This window comes from Oncorhynchus clarkii, chromosome 31 (genome assembly GCF_045791955.1).
Source record: "Oncorhynchus clarkii lewisi isolate Uvic-CL-2024 chromosome 31, UVic_Ocla_1.0, whole genome shotgun sequence".
Classification (NCBI taxonomy): domain Eukaryota; kingdom Metazoa; phylum Chordata; class Actinopteri; order Salmoniformes; family Salmonidae; genus Oncorhynchus; species Oncorhynchus clarkii.
In genome coordinates, this window is record NC_092177.1 from 27,975,877 (window position 1) to 27,993,206 (window position 17,330).

Genomic DNA, 17,330 nt, shown 5'->3' on the forward strand with positions numbered 1-17,330 from the left:
GCAATGTTCTGCCTATATTGATGTGTAATGTGACATTATTATATGATGTTGCTAAACTTTTAAACAAATGGCATTTTAATATTCTTACATCATTATATTTTATTAAGGTATTGTCCAAACATAGTGCCTTCAGAAAGTATTCATACCCTTTGACTTATTCCACATTTTGTTGTGTCACAGCCGGAATTCAAAATGGATTAAATATATATTTTTCCCCCTCACCCATCTACACACAATCCCCCATAATGACAAAGTGAAAATTTGTTTTTAGACATTTTGGCAAATCTATTGAAAAGGAAATACAGAAATATCTAATTAACATACGTTTTCACACCTGGGTCTATACTTTGTAGAAGAGTGATTACAGCTGTAAGTCTTTCTGGGTAAGTCTCTAAGAGCTTTCCACTCCTGGATTGTGCAACGTTTGTCAAGCTCTGTCAAATTGGTTGTGATCATTGCTAGACAGCCATTTTCAGGTCTTGCCATAGATTTTCAATTAGATTTAAGTCAAAACTATAACTCGGCCACTCAGGAACATTTACTGTCTTTTTGGTAAGCAACTCCAGTGTAGATTTGGCCTTGTGATTTAGGTTATTGTCCTGCTGAAAGGTGGATTCATCTCCCAGAGTCAAGAGGAAAGCAGACTGAACCTGGTGTTCCTATTGGATTTTGCAGTATTACTTTAGTACCTTGTTGCAAACACGATGCACGTTTTGGAATATATAACAGTCATTGAACATTAAACTGTTAATGTGTAGCCTCATGGTGAAATCCCTGAGTGGTTTCCTTCCTCTCTGGCAACGGAGTTAGGAAGGACGCCTGTATCTTTGCAGTGACTGGGTGTATTAATACACCATCCAAAGTGTAATTATTAACTTCAGCACGCTCAAAGGGATATTCAATGTATGCTTTTTTAACATTTGGAAAGTATTCAGACCCCTTGACTTTTGTTACATTACAGCATTATTCTAAAGTGGATTAAATTGTTTTTTTCCTCAATCTACACACAATACCCATAATGTAAAAGCAAAAACAGATTTTTGGCAAATTTACATAAGTATATCCTTTACTCTGTTCTTTGTTGAAGCACCTTAAGCAGCGATTACAGCCTTGAGTCTTCTTGGGTATGACGCTAGAGAGCTTGGCACCCCTGTATTTGGGGAGTTTCTCCTATTCTTCTCTGCAGATCCTCTCAACCTCTGTCAGGTTGGATGGGGGAGCGTTGCTGCACAGCTATTTTCAGGTCTCTCCAGAGATGCTTGATCAGGTTCAAGTCCGGGCTCTGACTGGGCCACTCAAGGACATTCAGAGACTTGTCCCGAAACCACTCCTGCGTTGTCTTGGCTGTGTGCTTAGTGTCCTTGTCCTGTTGGAAGGTGAACCTTCACCCCAGCCTATTGTCCTGAGCGCTATGGAGCAGGTTTTCATCAAGAATCGCTCTGTACTTTGCTCCGTTTATCTTTCCCTTGATCCTGGTCTCCCAGTCCTTGCCGCTGAAAAACATTCACACAGAATGATGCTGCCACCACCATGCTTCACCGTAGGGATGGTACCAGGATTCCTCCAGACGTGACGCTTTCAGGCCAAAGAGTTCAATCTTGGTTTCATCAGACCAGAGAATATTGTTTTTCTTGGTCTGAGAGTCCTTTAGGCAATCTCCAAGTGGGATATCTTGTGCCTTTTACAGAGGAGTGTCTTCCGTCTGGCCACTCTACCATAAAAGCTTGATTGGTGGAGTGCTGCAGAGATGGTGGTCCTTCTGAAAGGTTCTCCCATCTCCACAGAGGAACTCTGGAGCTCTGTCAGAATGACCATAGGGTTCTTGGTCACCTCCCTGACCAAGGCCCTTCTCCCTCGATTGCTCAGTTTGGCTGGGCGGCCAGCTCTAAGAAGAGTCTTGGTGGTTCCAAACTTCTTCCATTTAAGAATGTTCTTGGGGACCTTTAAAGAACTGAAAACGGCTGATCTGTTAACCTTCTTGCAACATCAAAGGATGTTTTGTGCACCCTGACACAAATATTATATGAATGTCAGCACAACTGATCAGTTTTAGTGTTTTGGGAACCTCTCTCTTGTCATATCCCCATAATGTTCCCACAACCTAAAGACAATTGTAAACATACAAATGTATTTCTGGGAACATTCTTGCAACATCAGGCAAATGTTTTTTTTTTTTTTTACCTATTAGTAACATTGTAATCATCAGCACAACTGGATAGCTGTTTGTGTTTTTGGAACATATATTTTGTGATGGACCCACAATGTTCCCACCAGACTGCTCCTACAACCTAATGAAACATTCTGGGAACATTTAAAGAATAGACAACATGTGTTCTGGGAATGCTCTTGCAACGTCAGGCAAATGTTTTATACAAACATTGTATAATCATCAGCACAACTGGACCGTTTTTGTGTTATGAGAACATTTGCCCCAACTTAATAAATGTTCTGGGAACTTTCAAAAGAAGAAAATAACCAATTTTGGTTTGCTGGATTAACTTTAAATGAAAAGGGTGTGAACATAATGCACCTTTAAGACAGAGGCGTGGAATACTTACAAAGTCCTGACTCCCATCCTGATGGCAGAGACGACAGTCTCCACAGCTGAATGCAGCACATTCCGAGTGGGCATGCAGCTCACAAACTGAAACCGAAAACAGAGGTTATATTACTTTTGTCAAAGTCACTACTATGACTGATGGACCAGTTAGAGTTCCCCCAAGGAAGTTTAAATACAGTGTGAATCTCATTATTCAAAAATGTATGTACTCACTACTGTAAGTTGAAGAGTGTCTGCTAAATGACTAAAATGTAAAAGTACATTCCCCTACTACTGCAGTTTCGATTTGAGATAACAAGTTTCATATGAGGTGACAGTAGAGAATGTTACCTTTTATTTTAGGGTCTTTTCATACATATCTGATTTACTGTTTAGAAATGAAAGCACTTTCTATATCTTTATAGACAAATTCACTTAATGTATTAAAGTAATCAAAAGTTGAGTATTTAGTCCCATATTCCTAGCATGCAATGACTACATCAAGCTTGTGACTTTACAAACTCGTTGGATGCATTTGCAGTTTGTTTTGGATGTATTTTGGGTTATGTTTTGCCCCATAGGAACGGAATGGTGAATGATGGCTGGAGTCATTTTCTTTCTAAGTGGGTAGATAAGATGTTTCTGAACACTTCTAAATCAATTCTGATATTGCCATGATTAAGAAAAATCATGAATAATGACGAGTTAGAAAGTTACAGAGGCTACAACAAAGCATGCTAACCTCTCACCATTATCAATGATGGGGGAGATAAAACATTTTTGGGAGTTATATGATCTTCGTCCCTCTAACTTTCTCACTCAGGCCTTCCGAGTGGCGCAGTGGTCTAAGGCACTGATTCGTAGTGCTTGAGGTGTCACAGCCCCGGGTTTGATCCCAGGCTGTGTTTACAGCCGACCGTGATTTGGAGACCCATGCTGCGGCGCACAATTGGCCCAGTGTCGCTCGGGTTAGGGGAGGGTTTGGCCGGCGGGGATTTCCTCGTCTCATCACGCTCTAGCGACTCCTTGTGGCGGGCCGGGCGCCTGAAAGCTGACTCCGATCGCCAGGTGAACGGTGTTTCCTCCAACACATTGGTGCGGCTGGCTTCTGGGTTAAGCAAACAGTGTGTCAAGAAGCAGTGCGGTTTGGCAGGGTCGTGTTTTGGAGGACGCATGGCTCTCGACCTTCGCCTGTTGTGGAGTTGCAGCAATGGGACAAGACTGTAACTACCAATTTGATATCATGAGAATGGGTTTTGAGCCCAACCGGTTCAGTTTAGTATTTTTTTGTTGCCTGTTTTGCATTTTATTTTGGCATTCATTGATGTAACATATCAGCTTGCAAATAATGTAAAAATAAATAATAATAGACTTAATAAAGCATACATACATACAAACACGGTCTCTTTCTTGAGTAAGGCAGCTCCAAAATGTAGGTGTTTCAGCCCAGCTCAATGCTTTCTGTGGTGGTGGGGCAGCCAGCGGAAATACAGAGCGTAGGGGTTGGTAATCTTCTCTAATTGCGGCGTGATTAGCTCAGTGTTCTGTCACTCATGAGGACACTACTTCATCGGAGAATCTACAGGTAGAGCTAGGCAGTTCAAGCCCCCTTGGGTGCTGCCATAGATTTACATTAGAAGTCCCTGTCCAAGAAGGCTTAAGGCCATTAGCCAGAGATTAAATGACGTCAAATCACATTATATCTACCATAGCTTTGATTGTACTGATCATGTCAACATCATACTTTCACAATCTTACCTAGCTAGCTAGACAACCAGTCATCATCATGAATCACATTGACAATTTACAGGCAAATCCTTTTCAATACTTGTCATATGAAGAGAAATTATAGATAAATCGTATCGGTGCTCATTGGCCATAAACATTACACAACAAGTTGGAAATCAGAAATTCAACAATGAGTGGTTTGGAAGGAATCAAAGGCAAGCATTGCAAAACAATCACTATTTTGCTTCCCCTGACAGCTATTTGGTGGAGAGGATGTGTGGTCCAAGTCTGGGTTTGAGGATTTAAAACATCTCTCTGAAAGGGTCTCTTTTCCAAGCTTAAAATGATAAACATTCACATTGGTCATGCTGTCAGTCCAGCATGACTTATGCCGCGTTCAAAACAACTGGAAACTTGGAAATCTCATACTCCATTGCTTCACTCTGAAAAAAAACAAGCTCTGACTGGGAAAACACATTTTGAACGGTCATCCAACTCTGAATTCCATGTAGGGAACTCGGGCCTCTTTGTAGACCTCCGACCTGAAAAATCACTGATGTCATGATTCAACCTTGTTTTTTTTTCAGAGTTCTCAGTTGTCTTGAAAGCACCATAAATCCAGAAAATGCCAGACTGTGACAAAGTTTGATAACAAAGTTTGCCCACAAGAAGGACAGCCGCACCACGTTCAAGTGAGCACAGCACAACAACGGTGAGTCCAAAAATGTCTTGTATGCTGCTGCATAAATTATGTAAAATGCCAGGGAGATATGTATACTGTAGATAAGAAAGTAATACTCATGACCAATGATACATGCTGACCAGACCGGGCACGTCGCATGCGCGAGCGTCGCAAAATAAATGTAGAAATTCATGTTATTCAATTATTGCACCCACACTGCTCGCACGCGCCAACGAGCGTCAGCGATGCCAAGAGCTAAAATAGAACTCCTTTCTATTTCTGACGCAGATCGCGCTGAAAGTCCTGCCTCTCCCATCTCCTCATTGGTTTATAGAAGCAGGTACCCACGTGCCATTTCCTCATTGGTTATACCCACGTGGGTGATTGAAAGACTAAATGTCAGCCGGTTTGGGTTGCGTGTAAGTGTATGTTGTGTAGTAAGCTGTTAGTAGCGCATGTGCCTCAGCCTAATAATTTGGTCCCTTTTCCCCTCATAATTTAGCCTACTGTTCTGATTTGGTGATGCACCTGTAGCCTATAGCCTGTTTTAGAGAAATGTCACCATCAAATATGGTAAGAGCTTTCTTTGTCTGCTTATATGCCCCCGTTATTTATCCTGTGTTCTTAGGGTGCACAGGGAGAATGCTGTAAGACCGGCCCATGTTCTGAATTCTGTCGCGAAATGTGCTGAACAAATAGTTATATCGACTACTCGCTCATTAATGTCTTAATCGAAATGACGGCTTGCCTCTTATCCGGTCATCGTGCCCTTATGCCATAGTTTGTACATCTCAATTGTTTTATTGCTTATATAGGTCTATCTCATTAGTATCTTATTCATCATTTTAGGCCATGTTGGAATTATTTCATTGTTTTGCTTACTTTGTGTATTATAATTATCTCATGTGCTTTTCTTAAGGAGGAGGGGATACTATATAATGTTGTTGGGTCTGTAACCATGTTTGCCAGTGACAGTCTCTTCCCATTCAAATATCGTTTTTTCAACAAAAAGTTCAGTAATATACTCATGTAATTCCAGTTGATTTTGCGAGGGTTGTTTTGTTTGCGCAATGTGCTGTCATTGCGTCAGTATATTGTCTATAAATGTGGATCCTCATGATTGTATTTTCCTTCCTTTTTAAACCACATAGGCCTATTCAAATAATACAATGTTGTGTAGTGGCTTTGTTGGCATGCATCAAAAAAAAAAAGAAGAAGGTTGAATTTGCCCCACCAAGATTTACATGCTAAAATCACCACTGGGTAGCATCCACATTCATGTAGATGTGTTCACAAACATCTATTCTTACTAGCAATAAAAAGGACACAATACATTATTCTCCATTCACTTCCTATTGGACCAAACAATGCGAAACACAACCAAACAAGCTGTAAATGCATTCAACCAGTGTATAGCGTTACAAGCTTGATACAGACATTGTGTGCAAGGTACATGTGACCAAATACTAAACCTTTGACTACTTTAAATACACTATAAGTGAAATGTGTCCAAATATATATGACATCTTCAAATAGTGGACTAAATATATTAAGTGCTTTAATTTCTAAACTGTAAATCAGATATGTATGAAGGGGACATTCTGTACTGTCGCCTCATATGAAACATTTGATTTCAAATCCAAAATGCTGGAGTATAGAGCCATATGTAATATTTTAGCATCACTCTCTAAATACATATGGAGGGGAGTGTATAGAAAATCTACTTTGGGTGTGTACACGTGTGTTTACTGTCCAATGTGGCCTATGTACCTTGAGGTTTAGCTTCCATATGCAGCATCATGACCTGCACACTTCTACTAAGTAAACATGCAACACTTTGGCCATACGTTGCAAGTACATTGTGCCATTGGTCGCATAAACACTGTCTGTTGTGAAAGCTCTTGAAAACGAACCTTCACAGCGAATGGCTGTGTTTCCCTCCAGATGTTTTCGACACACACAGCAGAATCTCTTTTTCTGCCCTGCTGGACCAAAGCAATGGGCCACAGGGATCTGGAGTTCACAAATGGACAAAAAAGGAATATGCACACTTCTACGAAGTAAACATGCAACACTTTGGCCATACGTTGCAAGTACATTGTGCCATTGGTGGCATATACACTGTCTGTTGTGAAAGCTCTTGAAACCATGCCGAAGAATTGTCGGGCTAGCATGCACTAACCACAATCACAAGCAGCGATAGAGCAGTTTAACTTTGTGCTGTCACTCACCCGCACCAGCGTCGGGGCCATACATGAACACGCAGTCCTCACAGTCTTCAGGCACTTCTCATGGCACATAAAGTTACATACTAGGGGTGGGAGGAGACACCAGAGTCAGTCAACTAGTCAATTCATCCTTGGAGCATCAGTAACAAGGCTATCTAAAGTCCTATTAATTTCTTGTAATGAGATTTTGGTGTTACACTGTCTATAAACTACCTTTGTATTGGCTAATGTCTTGTAAATGCTTTAGTAATGCCTTTACCCAATAATGCATTATAATATTTGCTAAGCATTCGTAATAATCTTTATAGATTGGCAATTCTACGGTAACCAAGTGACACTGAGACTCAGATGTTTTACTTTAAATTGTATGCCAAACAAAAACCAATAATTGCTCAATTTAAAAAAATAAGTAAATGTGTTTTTGTATAGTGTTCTATGAAAATTGTTAAAAGTGGTCCTTGTGTATAGAGTTGTATTCTTTGTTTAACTTTGCAATCATTGTTGTTGTTTTTAAGTGAAAATCTGATTCTCGGTGTCACCCAGATGCACACAGTTGTGGCAGTCACGATGCATTAGAATAGACCTACTCTAGAAAGTGCTACTGAAACTGGTTCCTGACAAGGTTACGGCTCAGGGTCTATATGTTGAAAGGAGCAGTGGTTCGTCACAACCCACTGGGCACACACTGCTTGAGCCAGGCCATAAGCAGCCCTATAGACCTACTGAGATATTATGGGCTTCTGCTAGATGGCACAGTAACAAGTGTTCTAATAAGACAAGCTGTCTAACAACAAGAGTGCATGATCGCATCCACCTTCACGGAGGCGACATACAGTCTATGCTTCACATTTGACACATTAGCAAATAGGCTGTCACAGCATATAAGAAGGCACATTAAGTCTAAAATCTAGCACCACTGTAGCATTATAAACATTTATTATGCCATGTCTAGGGTGTTTAGTTTTTTGTTGTTGCTCTCGAGCATCCAGTCCCCCGTTGCCATGCCGACCAGTTAAAGTGTATCACGATTTGACTGCAGCTAATTGCGCACCAGAGACTTTGCATTTCCCCTCGTTCGCTCTGCCTGGTAACACTGGGTGCTGTCCATCAGTCTTATGCTGTTATGCAGTGCTGCTGTGCTGTCCCCATGCTTCAGTGTAAGGCTAGGCATTGCTTTATTTCCTATATGTTTTTACACATGTTCATGGGAGGAGGTACATTTTCAGATGGAGTAAAGGAGAGGGAGGGACTTTACTGAATTTACATTAATCGATAGCATCATAATGTCAGTCTGTGCATGATAATGGCATTGGTCTACAGGCTGCAGTTTAACATTTTTACACACACAAATGTATTGGACACAACGACAAGGCCTCTTTCACACACACATACACAATGTTACTACACACATACAGCGCTTCCTCTCGCCTACGACACGCACACAAACTGCCATCTGGGTAAGTACTGCTCTAGGAACATGCCATACTGTACACGGCGACAATATCTACACAAGTTTAGAACCTATACGCATTACGTCAACCAAAATGCTTCAGTTTGAGAATTCAACAATTCAAAGAAAATTCCTCAACGTCAAGCACATTTTACATTTCAGTTGAGCCGTTTCAACTCAACTGGTCTGGTCAAGTGAAGAAACAAAAACAAATGTCACGTCTCATGTAAACCAACCTACCTTCACAAATGAATCCGATAAGACCCCATATGAAATCACTGCAGTTGTGGCAGAACGTTGGCTTGGTGAGAGTCACTTTCCTAAAACAATGTCCGGGTGCACTGACATGGTACCTTGAGCGAGACCCAGGGGATTGTTGTGCCTTTTTCCTCCCGGACAGGGGGCTTGCGCTTTCCATGATGGAATTCTCATTCTTCGTTCGAGTGCTGTTTGCCATCGTATCTGTGCACCACAAGAGTCGTGTATAATGAAAACGTAGCTAGGGTGTTTGAGTGAAAATATGTTTCCGCTGCCAAGCGGCAAAACCAGCGAGCTCCAGCTACGTTATGCCCAACCGCCGTGTCATTACACTTTGGAGCCAGTGGTGCCAGCTGCTGCTGGAGCTATAGCAGTCATGAAGTTAGCTAACAACAATAGACAAGGCAGTTAGCTACCAGCATTGCAAAAAATAAAAAACATAAGTCTTGAATGATCCAGAAATATGGTTAATTGACAAAACACTCAGTCTTGTGGCTCGTCACCAGGAAACATGAAAAAGAAGCTTACTGGCTAACTTAACGTTAGCAAAACGCTACATTTACTCGCAAAAAAATTAAAGGCAAGCAAGTTCAAAGAAAATCCATCAAAGCAACAAGTGACAATCTAACTAATTAACGACTTAAATTGCTAACTAAATTGGTTGTTTTTATCCTGCTCCGTTTTTCTTTTGCAGCTTTTACACATCAGCTGCTAGCTACTTCCGCCCGCAGTTTTCATAGTTGTGCAGCGGTTTTCATCCGCCCTGACATGGTTGGCCCTCACAGCGCCTAGACATGAGTGAGTGACCAGCATCACATAATTTTCTAAGCAAATGAAGCACAGCACAAACAGATAAGTCCTTGCGGGGCTCCAGCAGCCATCTCGACCATAACGCGCAAGCGACCCTATTGCCCTAACAACTCATTGTGCAGAGTTCTCTAGATCGTAAAAATGTTGTTTTTTTTACAATGCAACAAACTCTTGGTTTTTATTCACTAGCCTACTTGTATTTCCCATAATCTTTTGGCATGCGGCATTTCACCTACCACCGGTCACCAGTATTGTAATGACCTGACTAGATTAAAAAGGATCAATACCCGGCATCAGAACATTCCAGGCATTCCCATGATTGGAAAGATAGCAGGTTGATTGGCATGTCGGACCCCGCGAACACTGGGTAATGGTAAGTACAAAACAACCAACTAATAGCATAACACATAACACACAGCTGTCAGTGCGGGTTGTTATAGTATTATACTTATCCGTGGTCAAACGAATTGGTGGAAACCTGACAATACTTATAACCTATCAACTCAAAAGTAAAGTGATAAACCCCATTGGGCCTCTTTCTGCCTTTCTTATCGTCCCTGGCATTCAATTCATCAGTCAACCAACTCTTGGATACAGGCCGGTTATTTTTATTTTTTAAAATCTTTATTTAACTAGACAGTTTAACAGTTAAAAACAAATTCTTATTTTCAATGACGGCCTATGAACAGTGGATGAACTGCCTTGTTCAGGGGCAGAACGACAGATTTTACCTTGTCAGCTCGGGGATTCGACCTTTCGGTTACAAGTCCAACGCTCTAACCACTAGGCTACCTGCTGCCACCTAGTGGTATTTAGGTGAAAATACATGTGACAACTCACATTACATGAACACAGTGAAATGTATTAACCTTGGCCTGAAATTTATGTCACAGTGGATAGCTAAGAGCATGCAGATCAAGAAGTAGAAATCCAGGGCCCAGATTTTCAAAACATTTAATGCAGATCAAAATTATCATGTGGTGTTAGATTCTGCTCCTTTAGATGTAGTCCCTCATTTTTGGATGTCGTTTTTAGAGAACTGAATCAAATCTCTTAATATATAACATATGCTACAACAAATACACGTTTATATGATCCCAAGACATTTGGGATAAAAAAAATATGTATTTCTAAAGTGAAGGGTAACACAATTTAATGAGGGCTCAGGATTAAGACCAAGCCGTTCTGCCAGTCACATTCTGTTAAAGGTCACCGAGGCACACACATCCCTGGGTCGCTCCTCTTTTCAGTTTGTTGCAGCTAGCGACTGGAACGAGCTGCAACAAACACTCAATCTCTTCATTCAAAGACTCAATCATGGACACTCTTACTGACAGTTGTGGCTGCTTTGTGTGATGTATTGTTTTGTCGTCTCTACCTTCTTGACCTTTGTGCTGTTGACTTTGCCCAATAATGTTTGTACCATGTCTTTGTGCTGCTACTATATTTATATTGTATTTATTTTTTAAATCCCAGGCCCCCATCCCCACAGGCCTTTTGGTAGGCCGCCATTGTAAATAAGAATTTGTTCTTAACTGGCTTGCCCAGTTAAATAAAGGCTAAATAAAATAAATAAAAAAGACAACACATGGTCATTTTAATCTGGATTAAATGGGCCCTGGTGACCAGCTTTGAGAGGAATATGAAAACATGTGTATTCTATTGTAGGCCTACCTGTACTAAGCAAAACTATAAACACAACATGTAAAGTGTTGGTCCCATGTTTCATGAGCTGAAATAAAACGTCCCAGAAATGTTCTATATACGCACAAAAATATTTTGTGCACAAAATGTATTTACATCCCTGTTAGTGAGCATTTCTCCTTTGCAAAAATAATCCATCCACCTGACAGGTGTGGCATTTCAAGAAGCTGATTAAACAGCATGATCATTACACAGGTGCACCTTGTGCTGTGGACAATAAAAGGCCACTCTGAAATGTGCAGTTTTATCACACAACACATTGCCACAGATGTCTCATGTTTTGAGGGAGCATGCAATTGGCATGCTGACTGCAGGAATGTCCACCAAAGCTGTTGCCAGAGAATTTGTTTATTTCTCTACCACAAACTGCCTACGTTGTTTTAGAGAATTTGGCAGTACATCCAACTGGCCTCACAACCACAGACCACGTGTAACCACACCAGTCCTGGACCTCCGCATCCGGCTTCTTCACCTGTGGAATTGTCTGAGACCAGCCACCCGGACAGCTGACGAAACTGAGATGTATTTGTGTCTGTAATAAAGCCATTCTGTGGGGAAAAACACATGGGTGGCTCAGGCCCACGCATGACTGCGCCTCTGCCCAGTCGTGAAATCCATAGAGTAGTGCCTAATGAATTTATTTCCTTATATGAACTGTAATTCAGTAAAATCGTTGAAATTGTTGCAGGTTTTTGTCCAGTATACATACGGTTTATACCAAACTGAGAAAATAGGTGAGGCACAGACCCAACAGGTCTCGACCAATGATTTATACTGTATACACAGTGCATTTGGAAAGTATTCAGACCCCTTCCATCCACATTGTTACATTACAGCCTTTTTCTAAAATTGATTAAAATATTCCCCCCACATCTACACACAATACCCCATAACGATGAAGCAAAAACAGGTTGACATTTTTGCAATTTAAAAAAACCAAAACAGAAATACCTTAATTACTTAAGTATTCAGTCCCTTTACTATAAAACTCAAAATTGAGCTCAGGTGCATCCTGTTTCCATTGATCATCCTTTATGTTTCTACAACTTGGGACTCCACCTGTGGTAAATTTAATTGATCGGACATTATTTGGAAAGGCACACAGGTGTCTATATAAAGTCCCACAGTTGACAGTGCATGTCAGAGCAGAAACCAAGCCATGAGGTCAAAGGAATTGTCTGTAGAGCGCAGACAGGATTTTGTCGAGGCACAGATCTAGGGAAGGGTACCCAAACAATTTCTGTAGCATTTAAGGTCCCCAACAAGTGGCATCCATCGTTCTTAAATGGAAGTTTGGAACCACCAAGACTCTTCGTAGAGCTGTCTGCCAGGAACATTATTGCAATCAGGGGAGAAGGGCCTTGTTCAGGGAGGTGACCAAGAACCTGATGGTCACCAACAGAGCTTCTCTGTGGATATGGGAAAATCGTCAATAAGGACAACCATCTCTGCAGCACTCCACCAATCAGGCCTTTATGGTATAGTGGCCAGACGGAAGCCACTCCTCAGTAAAAGGCATGAACAGCCTGTTTGAAGTTTGCTAAAAGGCACCTAAAGGCCTCTCAGAACATGAAACAAGATTCTCTGGTCTGACAAAACCAAGATTGAACTCCTTGCTCTGAATGCCAAGTGTCACATCTGGAGGAAACCTGGCACCCTACAGTGAAGCATGGTGGCAGGATCATGCTGTGGGGATGTTTTTCAGCAGCAGGGATTGGAAAACTAGTCAAGATCAAAGGAATAATGAATAGAGCAAAGTACAGAGATATCCTTGATAATCTGTTTGAGCGCTCAAGACTGGGGACAAAAGGTCACCTTCCAACAGAACAAACCTAAGCACACAGACAAGACAGGAGTGGCTTTGGGACAAGTCAACGTCCTTGAGTGGCCCAACTAGAGCCCAAGCTCCCCAGCCAATCTGACAGCATGGGAGAAACTCCCCAAACACAGCTGTGCCAAGCTTGTAGCGTCATAATCTATGCTCAAGGCTGTAATCATTGCCAAAGGTGCGTTAAAGTACTCAGTCAAGGGTCTGAATACGTAAATGTTCCTGAAAGACATCTAAACCCGTTTTTGCTTTGGGATATTGTGCATTTTTTTCAATTCTAGAACAAGGCTGTAAAGCAAGATGTAAATAGTCAAGGGGTCTGAATACTTGTGCACATACCATTTGACCTCTAATCACAATTTTTAGTGATCAAAGCTTGGACTTGTGCTTAAAGGTAATAATTGAACACCTCTTATTTGGATCCATTGTGCTATATCTTGCATTTAACTTAATGCAGTCACATTTAAATAATTATCCATTGAACAAGCTTATTTCACCTTAAACTCCCCCACAAAATTAAATGTTAATGAAATTAAACATCTCCATTAAAATACTAATTGCTTCACTTAAATCCCATATATTTTTTATTCAACTATGCAAGTCAGTCAAAAACTCATTCTTAATTACAGTGACGGCCTACCTGGGAACAATGGGTTAACTGCCTTGTTCAGGGGCATAAGGACCGATTTTTACCTTGTCAGCTCAGGGGTTCGATCTAGCAACCCTATGGTTACTGGCCCAATGCTCTAACCACTAGGCTACCTGCCACCCTGTTTACATTATCCATTTCACACAAGAAATAGGTTTCTCTACTTTTTTTTATTGCAAGTGAACCAAACAAACAAACAAAAAAAAAGGTACAGCTGAAGGTTGCCAGAGACAGGAAATGTGAAGTCAATGTTTTAAAAAGAAAAACAATTTAAGCCAACTCCTCTTCGCCCTCCTCCTCTTCAAACTCTCCCTCCTCCTCTGCAGTAGCATCTTGGTACTGCTGGTACTCAGACACCAGATCATTCATGTTGCTCTCTGCCTCGGTGAACTCCATCTCATCCATGCCCTCTCCAGTGTACCAATGGAGGAAAGCTTTACGGCGGAACATAGCTGTGAACTGCTCAGAGATGCGCTTGAACAGCTCCTGGATGGCAGTGCTGTTGCCGATGAAGGTGGCGGCCATCTTGAGGCCACGGGGAGGAATGTCACAGACTGCAGTCTTGACGTTGTTTGGGATCCATTCAACGAAGTAACTGCTGTTCTTGTTCTGTACGTTCAGCATCTGCTCGTCCACCTCTTTCATGGACATGCGCCCGCGGAAGACTGCGGCCACGGTGAGATAGCGTCCGTGGCGGGGATCACAGGCTGCCATCATGTTCTTAGAGTCAAACATTTGCTGAGTGAGCTCTGGAACCGTCAGGGCTCTGTACTGCTGGCTTCCCCTGCTGGTAAGAGGTGCAAAGCCAGGCATGAAGAAGTGGAGACGGGGGAAAGGCACCATGTTGACTGCCAGTTTGCGCAGGTCGGCGTTGAGCTGGCCAGGGAAGCGGAGACAGGTGGTGACCCCACTCATGGTGGCAGACACCAGGTGGTTGAGGTCGCCGTAGGTGGGTGTGGTGAGTTTAAGGGTACGGAAGCAGATGTCATAGAGAGCCTCGTTGTCGATGCAGTAGGTCTCGTCTGTGTTCTCTACCAGCTGGTGGACTGAGAGGGTGGCGTTGTAGGGCTCCACCACAGTGTCTGACACTTTAGGGGAGGGCACCACACTGAAAGTGTTCATGATGCGGTCGGGATATTCTTCACGGATCTTGCTGATAAGCAGGGTGCCCATGCCAGAGCCAGTTCCACCTCCCAGGGAGTGGGTGAGCTGGAAGCCCTGGAGGCAGTCACAGCTCTCAGCTTCCTTCCTCACTACATCCAAGACGGAGTCAACTAGCTCTGCACCCTCGGTGTAGTGGCCCTTGGCCCAGTTGTTACCAGCGCCACTCTGACCTGGAATGGACAAAAGTAGGACATCAATGCAAAGATAGAGATGTTATGGAAAAACTGGGCCCTGGTGATTGATTGTGCAAACACTAAAGTCAGGGATGACAAAGCAAATTAAGCAACATGGAAACCCTTTGTTTTACGTAACCAATACCAACAGTTTGTCTCTGGTGACTGTAGTCAGGTAATTAAGGTGTACTGTAGTAACATGCAACGAATCCAGGCACAGACAACTTCCAAGTTAATATAGTCAAACTGCCAAAGACAGTTTCTTACCAAAGACAAAGTTGTCAGGCCTGAAGATCTGACCAAATGGTCCAGATCTCACAGAGTCCATGGTGCCAGGCTCCAAGTCCACAAGTACTGCACGTGGCACATACTTTCCACCTGAAATAACACAAGAGCACTTAAAATAAATTAACATCCTTTCAAAACCCATTCTACCACACTTATAATATAGTAACTAGGACATCGATTTTGTGTAGCCAGAGCTGGACAAAGTCCAGATTAAAAGACCAAATGTGGATCATGACATCACACAACCTAACTCACCTGAAGCTTCATTGTAGTATACATTAATCCTTTCCAACTGAAGATCACTGTCCCCATGGTAACTTCCAGTGGGGTCAATGCCATGCTCGTCACTGATCACCTCCCAGAACTAAAGACAAAGAATGCATTTTGATAAGTCTGAAAATGTATTATAAATGTATAGACAATTCAGTTAAGATGTTTACAATCGAATTAAATAAAAAGCAAACAAGACATTTGAATTAAGAGTAATCGGCTTTTTTGCGTCATTCAAGTGCTACATCTAAAAACAAAATGGTTTCCAAAGTTGGCACCATTTTAAAATAGTATAATTTTTGCGTTGTCCTTGGTTAAAATGGACAAATAACAGGGGAAATTGTGCTCGATGTATTAGGACAGACAAATATGCATATGTAAACTGAAACATAAGACTATAATAGTTGCAGTGAGCAGGTTTTGGCGCAACCGGCTGAACAAGACAACCAGCCATATTACAACTGCGCGCGCTGAATCAACGCGGGGCGGCCAACACCCTTGAATTAGACTCGTTGCGTCTATCATCTGAAGGTTTGCCCCGTTAAAAACAAGTTGATGCCTCTTCAAAAATCATTGAACTTGTTGGAACAAACGGGAAGGAAAATAATCAAGGGGATGTGATATATTCCGCCAAACAAAAATTGAACCAACTAAGAACGGGGTCACATTGTTTTCAATCCAATACATAACATTTTTAAATTTCCCAAAAGTTATTTTCTCGGGCACAATTTGAAATATAATTAAATGCAATATAGCGTTGTCGCAGATTTTATGTTTAAACAAATCATACTGCTAAACCTAATCAAAAGTCAAGGATTTAAAAGCCTAAAGTGTACCAACCTTAGCGCCAATTTGATTACCGCACTGACCAGCTTGTAAATGAACAATCTCCCTCATTTTGTTAGTAGAGCAAATTTAGTCTAGTTTCAATGAGTTCCTTCTTTGAGCGGCTACAATCGTCAAGCTGTTGCGCCAAAGTAAATTTGTTAAGTCACGCTCCAAAATCGCGTCAATTTATAGCAATCCTATTGGTTCATTTGGTCGCAGTACCCGCATTGTAAGCGACGTGATTGGTGTAATTCTGATCAGAAACGCTACGATATCACGTGTCGTAATAGGATGAATAATATAGGACCATAAAGAATGAAGTGGGAATAAAAACACTGGCTACAGTAGCCTACATCTCGGCCTCCAGATTGTACATCGAATTAAGTTGAGCATGTTATCAAAAGTCTAGCATGTCTTCTCGACAAAATTCATTCGTTCAAGTTTGTAGCATTCAATGCCTTCAATCTGAATTTTTGCATCACGAAACATATCTCCACTAATAAGGGAGAAATAATCAATAGCCATATTTATATAATTTCACCTTTGATTTGGTCAATTTTCGTGGAGGCATAACGCAGGGAACGAGTTAAGGTTATTTTATATTTTTGGACTCTTGCTGAAGTCTTTACATGCAATCTTCAAGACAGTCTTCTAATTTATAAGAGTTATACATCACTTGTCATTGTTCACGTTAAAAGGTTCCACATCATGTCAGTTATTTTTTAACGTCT

The 17,330-nt window shown here is 41.6% G+C and overlaps 2 protein-coding genes across 2 annotated transcripts in view; both read right to left on the reverse strand.

The window, feature by feature from the left end:
• Nucleotides 1–9,709, reverse strand: part of LOC139390783 (diacylglycerol kinase theta-like) — a 31,793-nt gene extending 22,084 nt beyond the window's left edge. The window contains exons 1-4 of the mRNA XM_071138158.1: nt 8,868–9,709; nt 7,181–7,260; nt 6,863–6,962; nt 2,559–2,644 (exon numbers count right to left, since the gene is read on the reverse strand). Of these exons, the coding sequence (XP_070994259.1) occupies nt 2,559–2,644; nt 6,863–6,962; nt 7,181–7,260; nt 8,868–9,084 (483 nt within the window). The 5' untranslated portion in view covers nt 9,085–9,709. The remainder of the gene's footprint in view (nt 1–2,558; nt 2,645–6,862; nt 6,963–7,180; nt 7,261–8,867) is intronic.
• Nucleotides 9,710–13,793: 4,084 nt separating this feature from the next.
• On the reverse strand, nt 13,794–16,782 carry LOC139390568 (tubulin beta-4B chain-like). The gene is made up of 4 exons (XM_071137773.1): nt 16,612–16,782; nt 15,757–15,865; nt 15,481–15,591; nt 13,794–15,210 (listed from the first exon to the last, which is right to left on the reverse strand). Exons 1-4 carry the CDS (start codon nt 16,666–16,668, stop codon nt 14,147–14,149), a joined length of 1,341 nt encoding a protein of 446 aa, XP_070993874.1. The 5' UTR covers nt 16,669–16,782; the 3' UTR covers nt 13,794–14,146.
• Nucleotides 16,783–17,330: the final 548 nt, after the last annotated feature.

Coding starts and splice junctions, on each gene's coding strand:
- LOC139390568 (XM_071137773.1), bottom strand. CDS start 16,668: ATGAGGGAGATTGTTCATTTACAAGCTGGTCAGTGCGGTAATCAAATT. Junction 15,866..16,611: donor GTAATCAAATTGGCGCTAAG/GTTGGTACACTT, acceptor CTTTGTCTTTAG/TTCTGGGAGGTGATCAGTGA. Junction 15,592..15,756: donor ATACTACAATGAAGCTTCAG/GTGAGTTAGGTT, acceptor GTGTTATTTCAG/GTGGAAAGTATGTGCCACGT.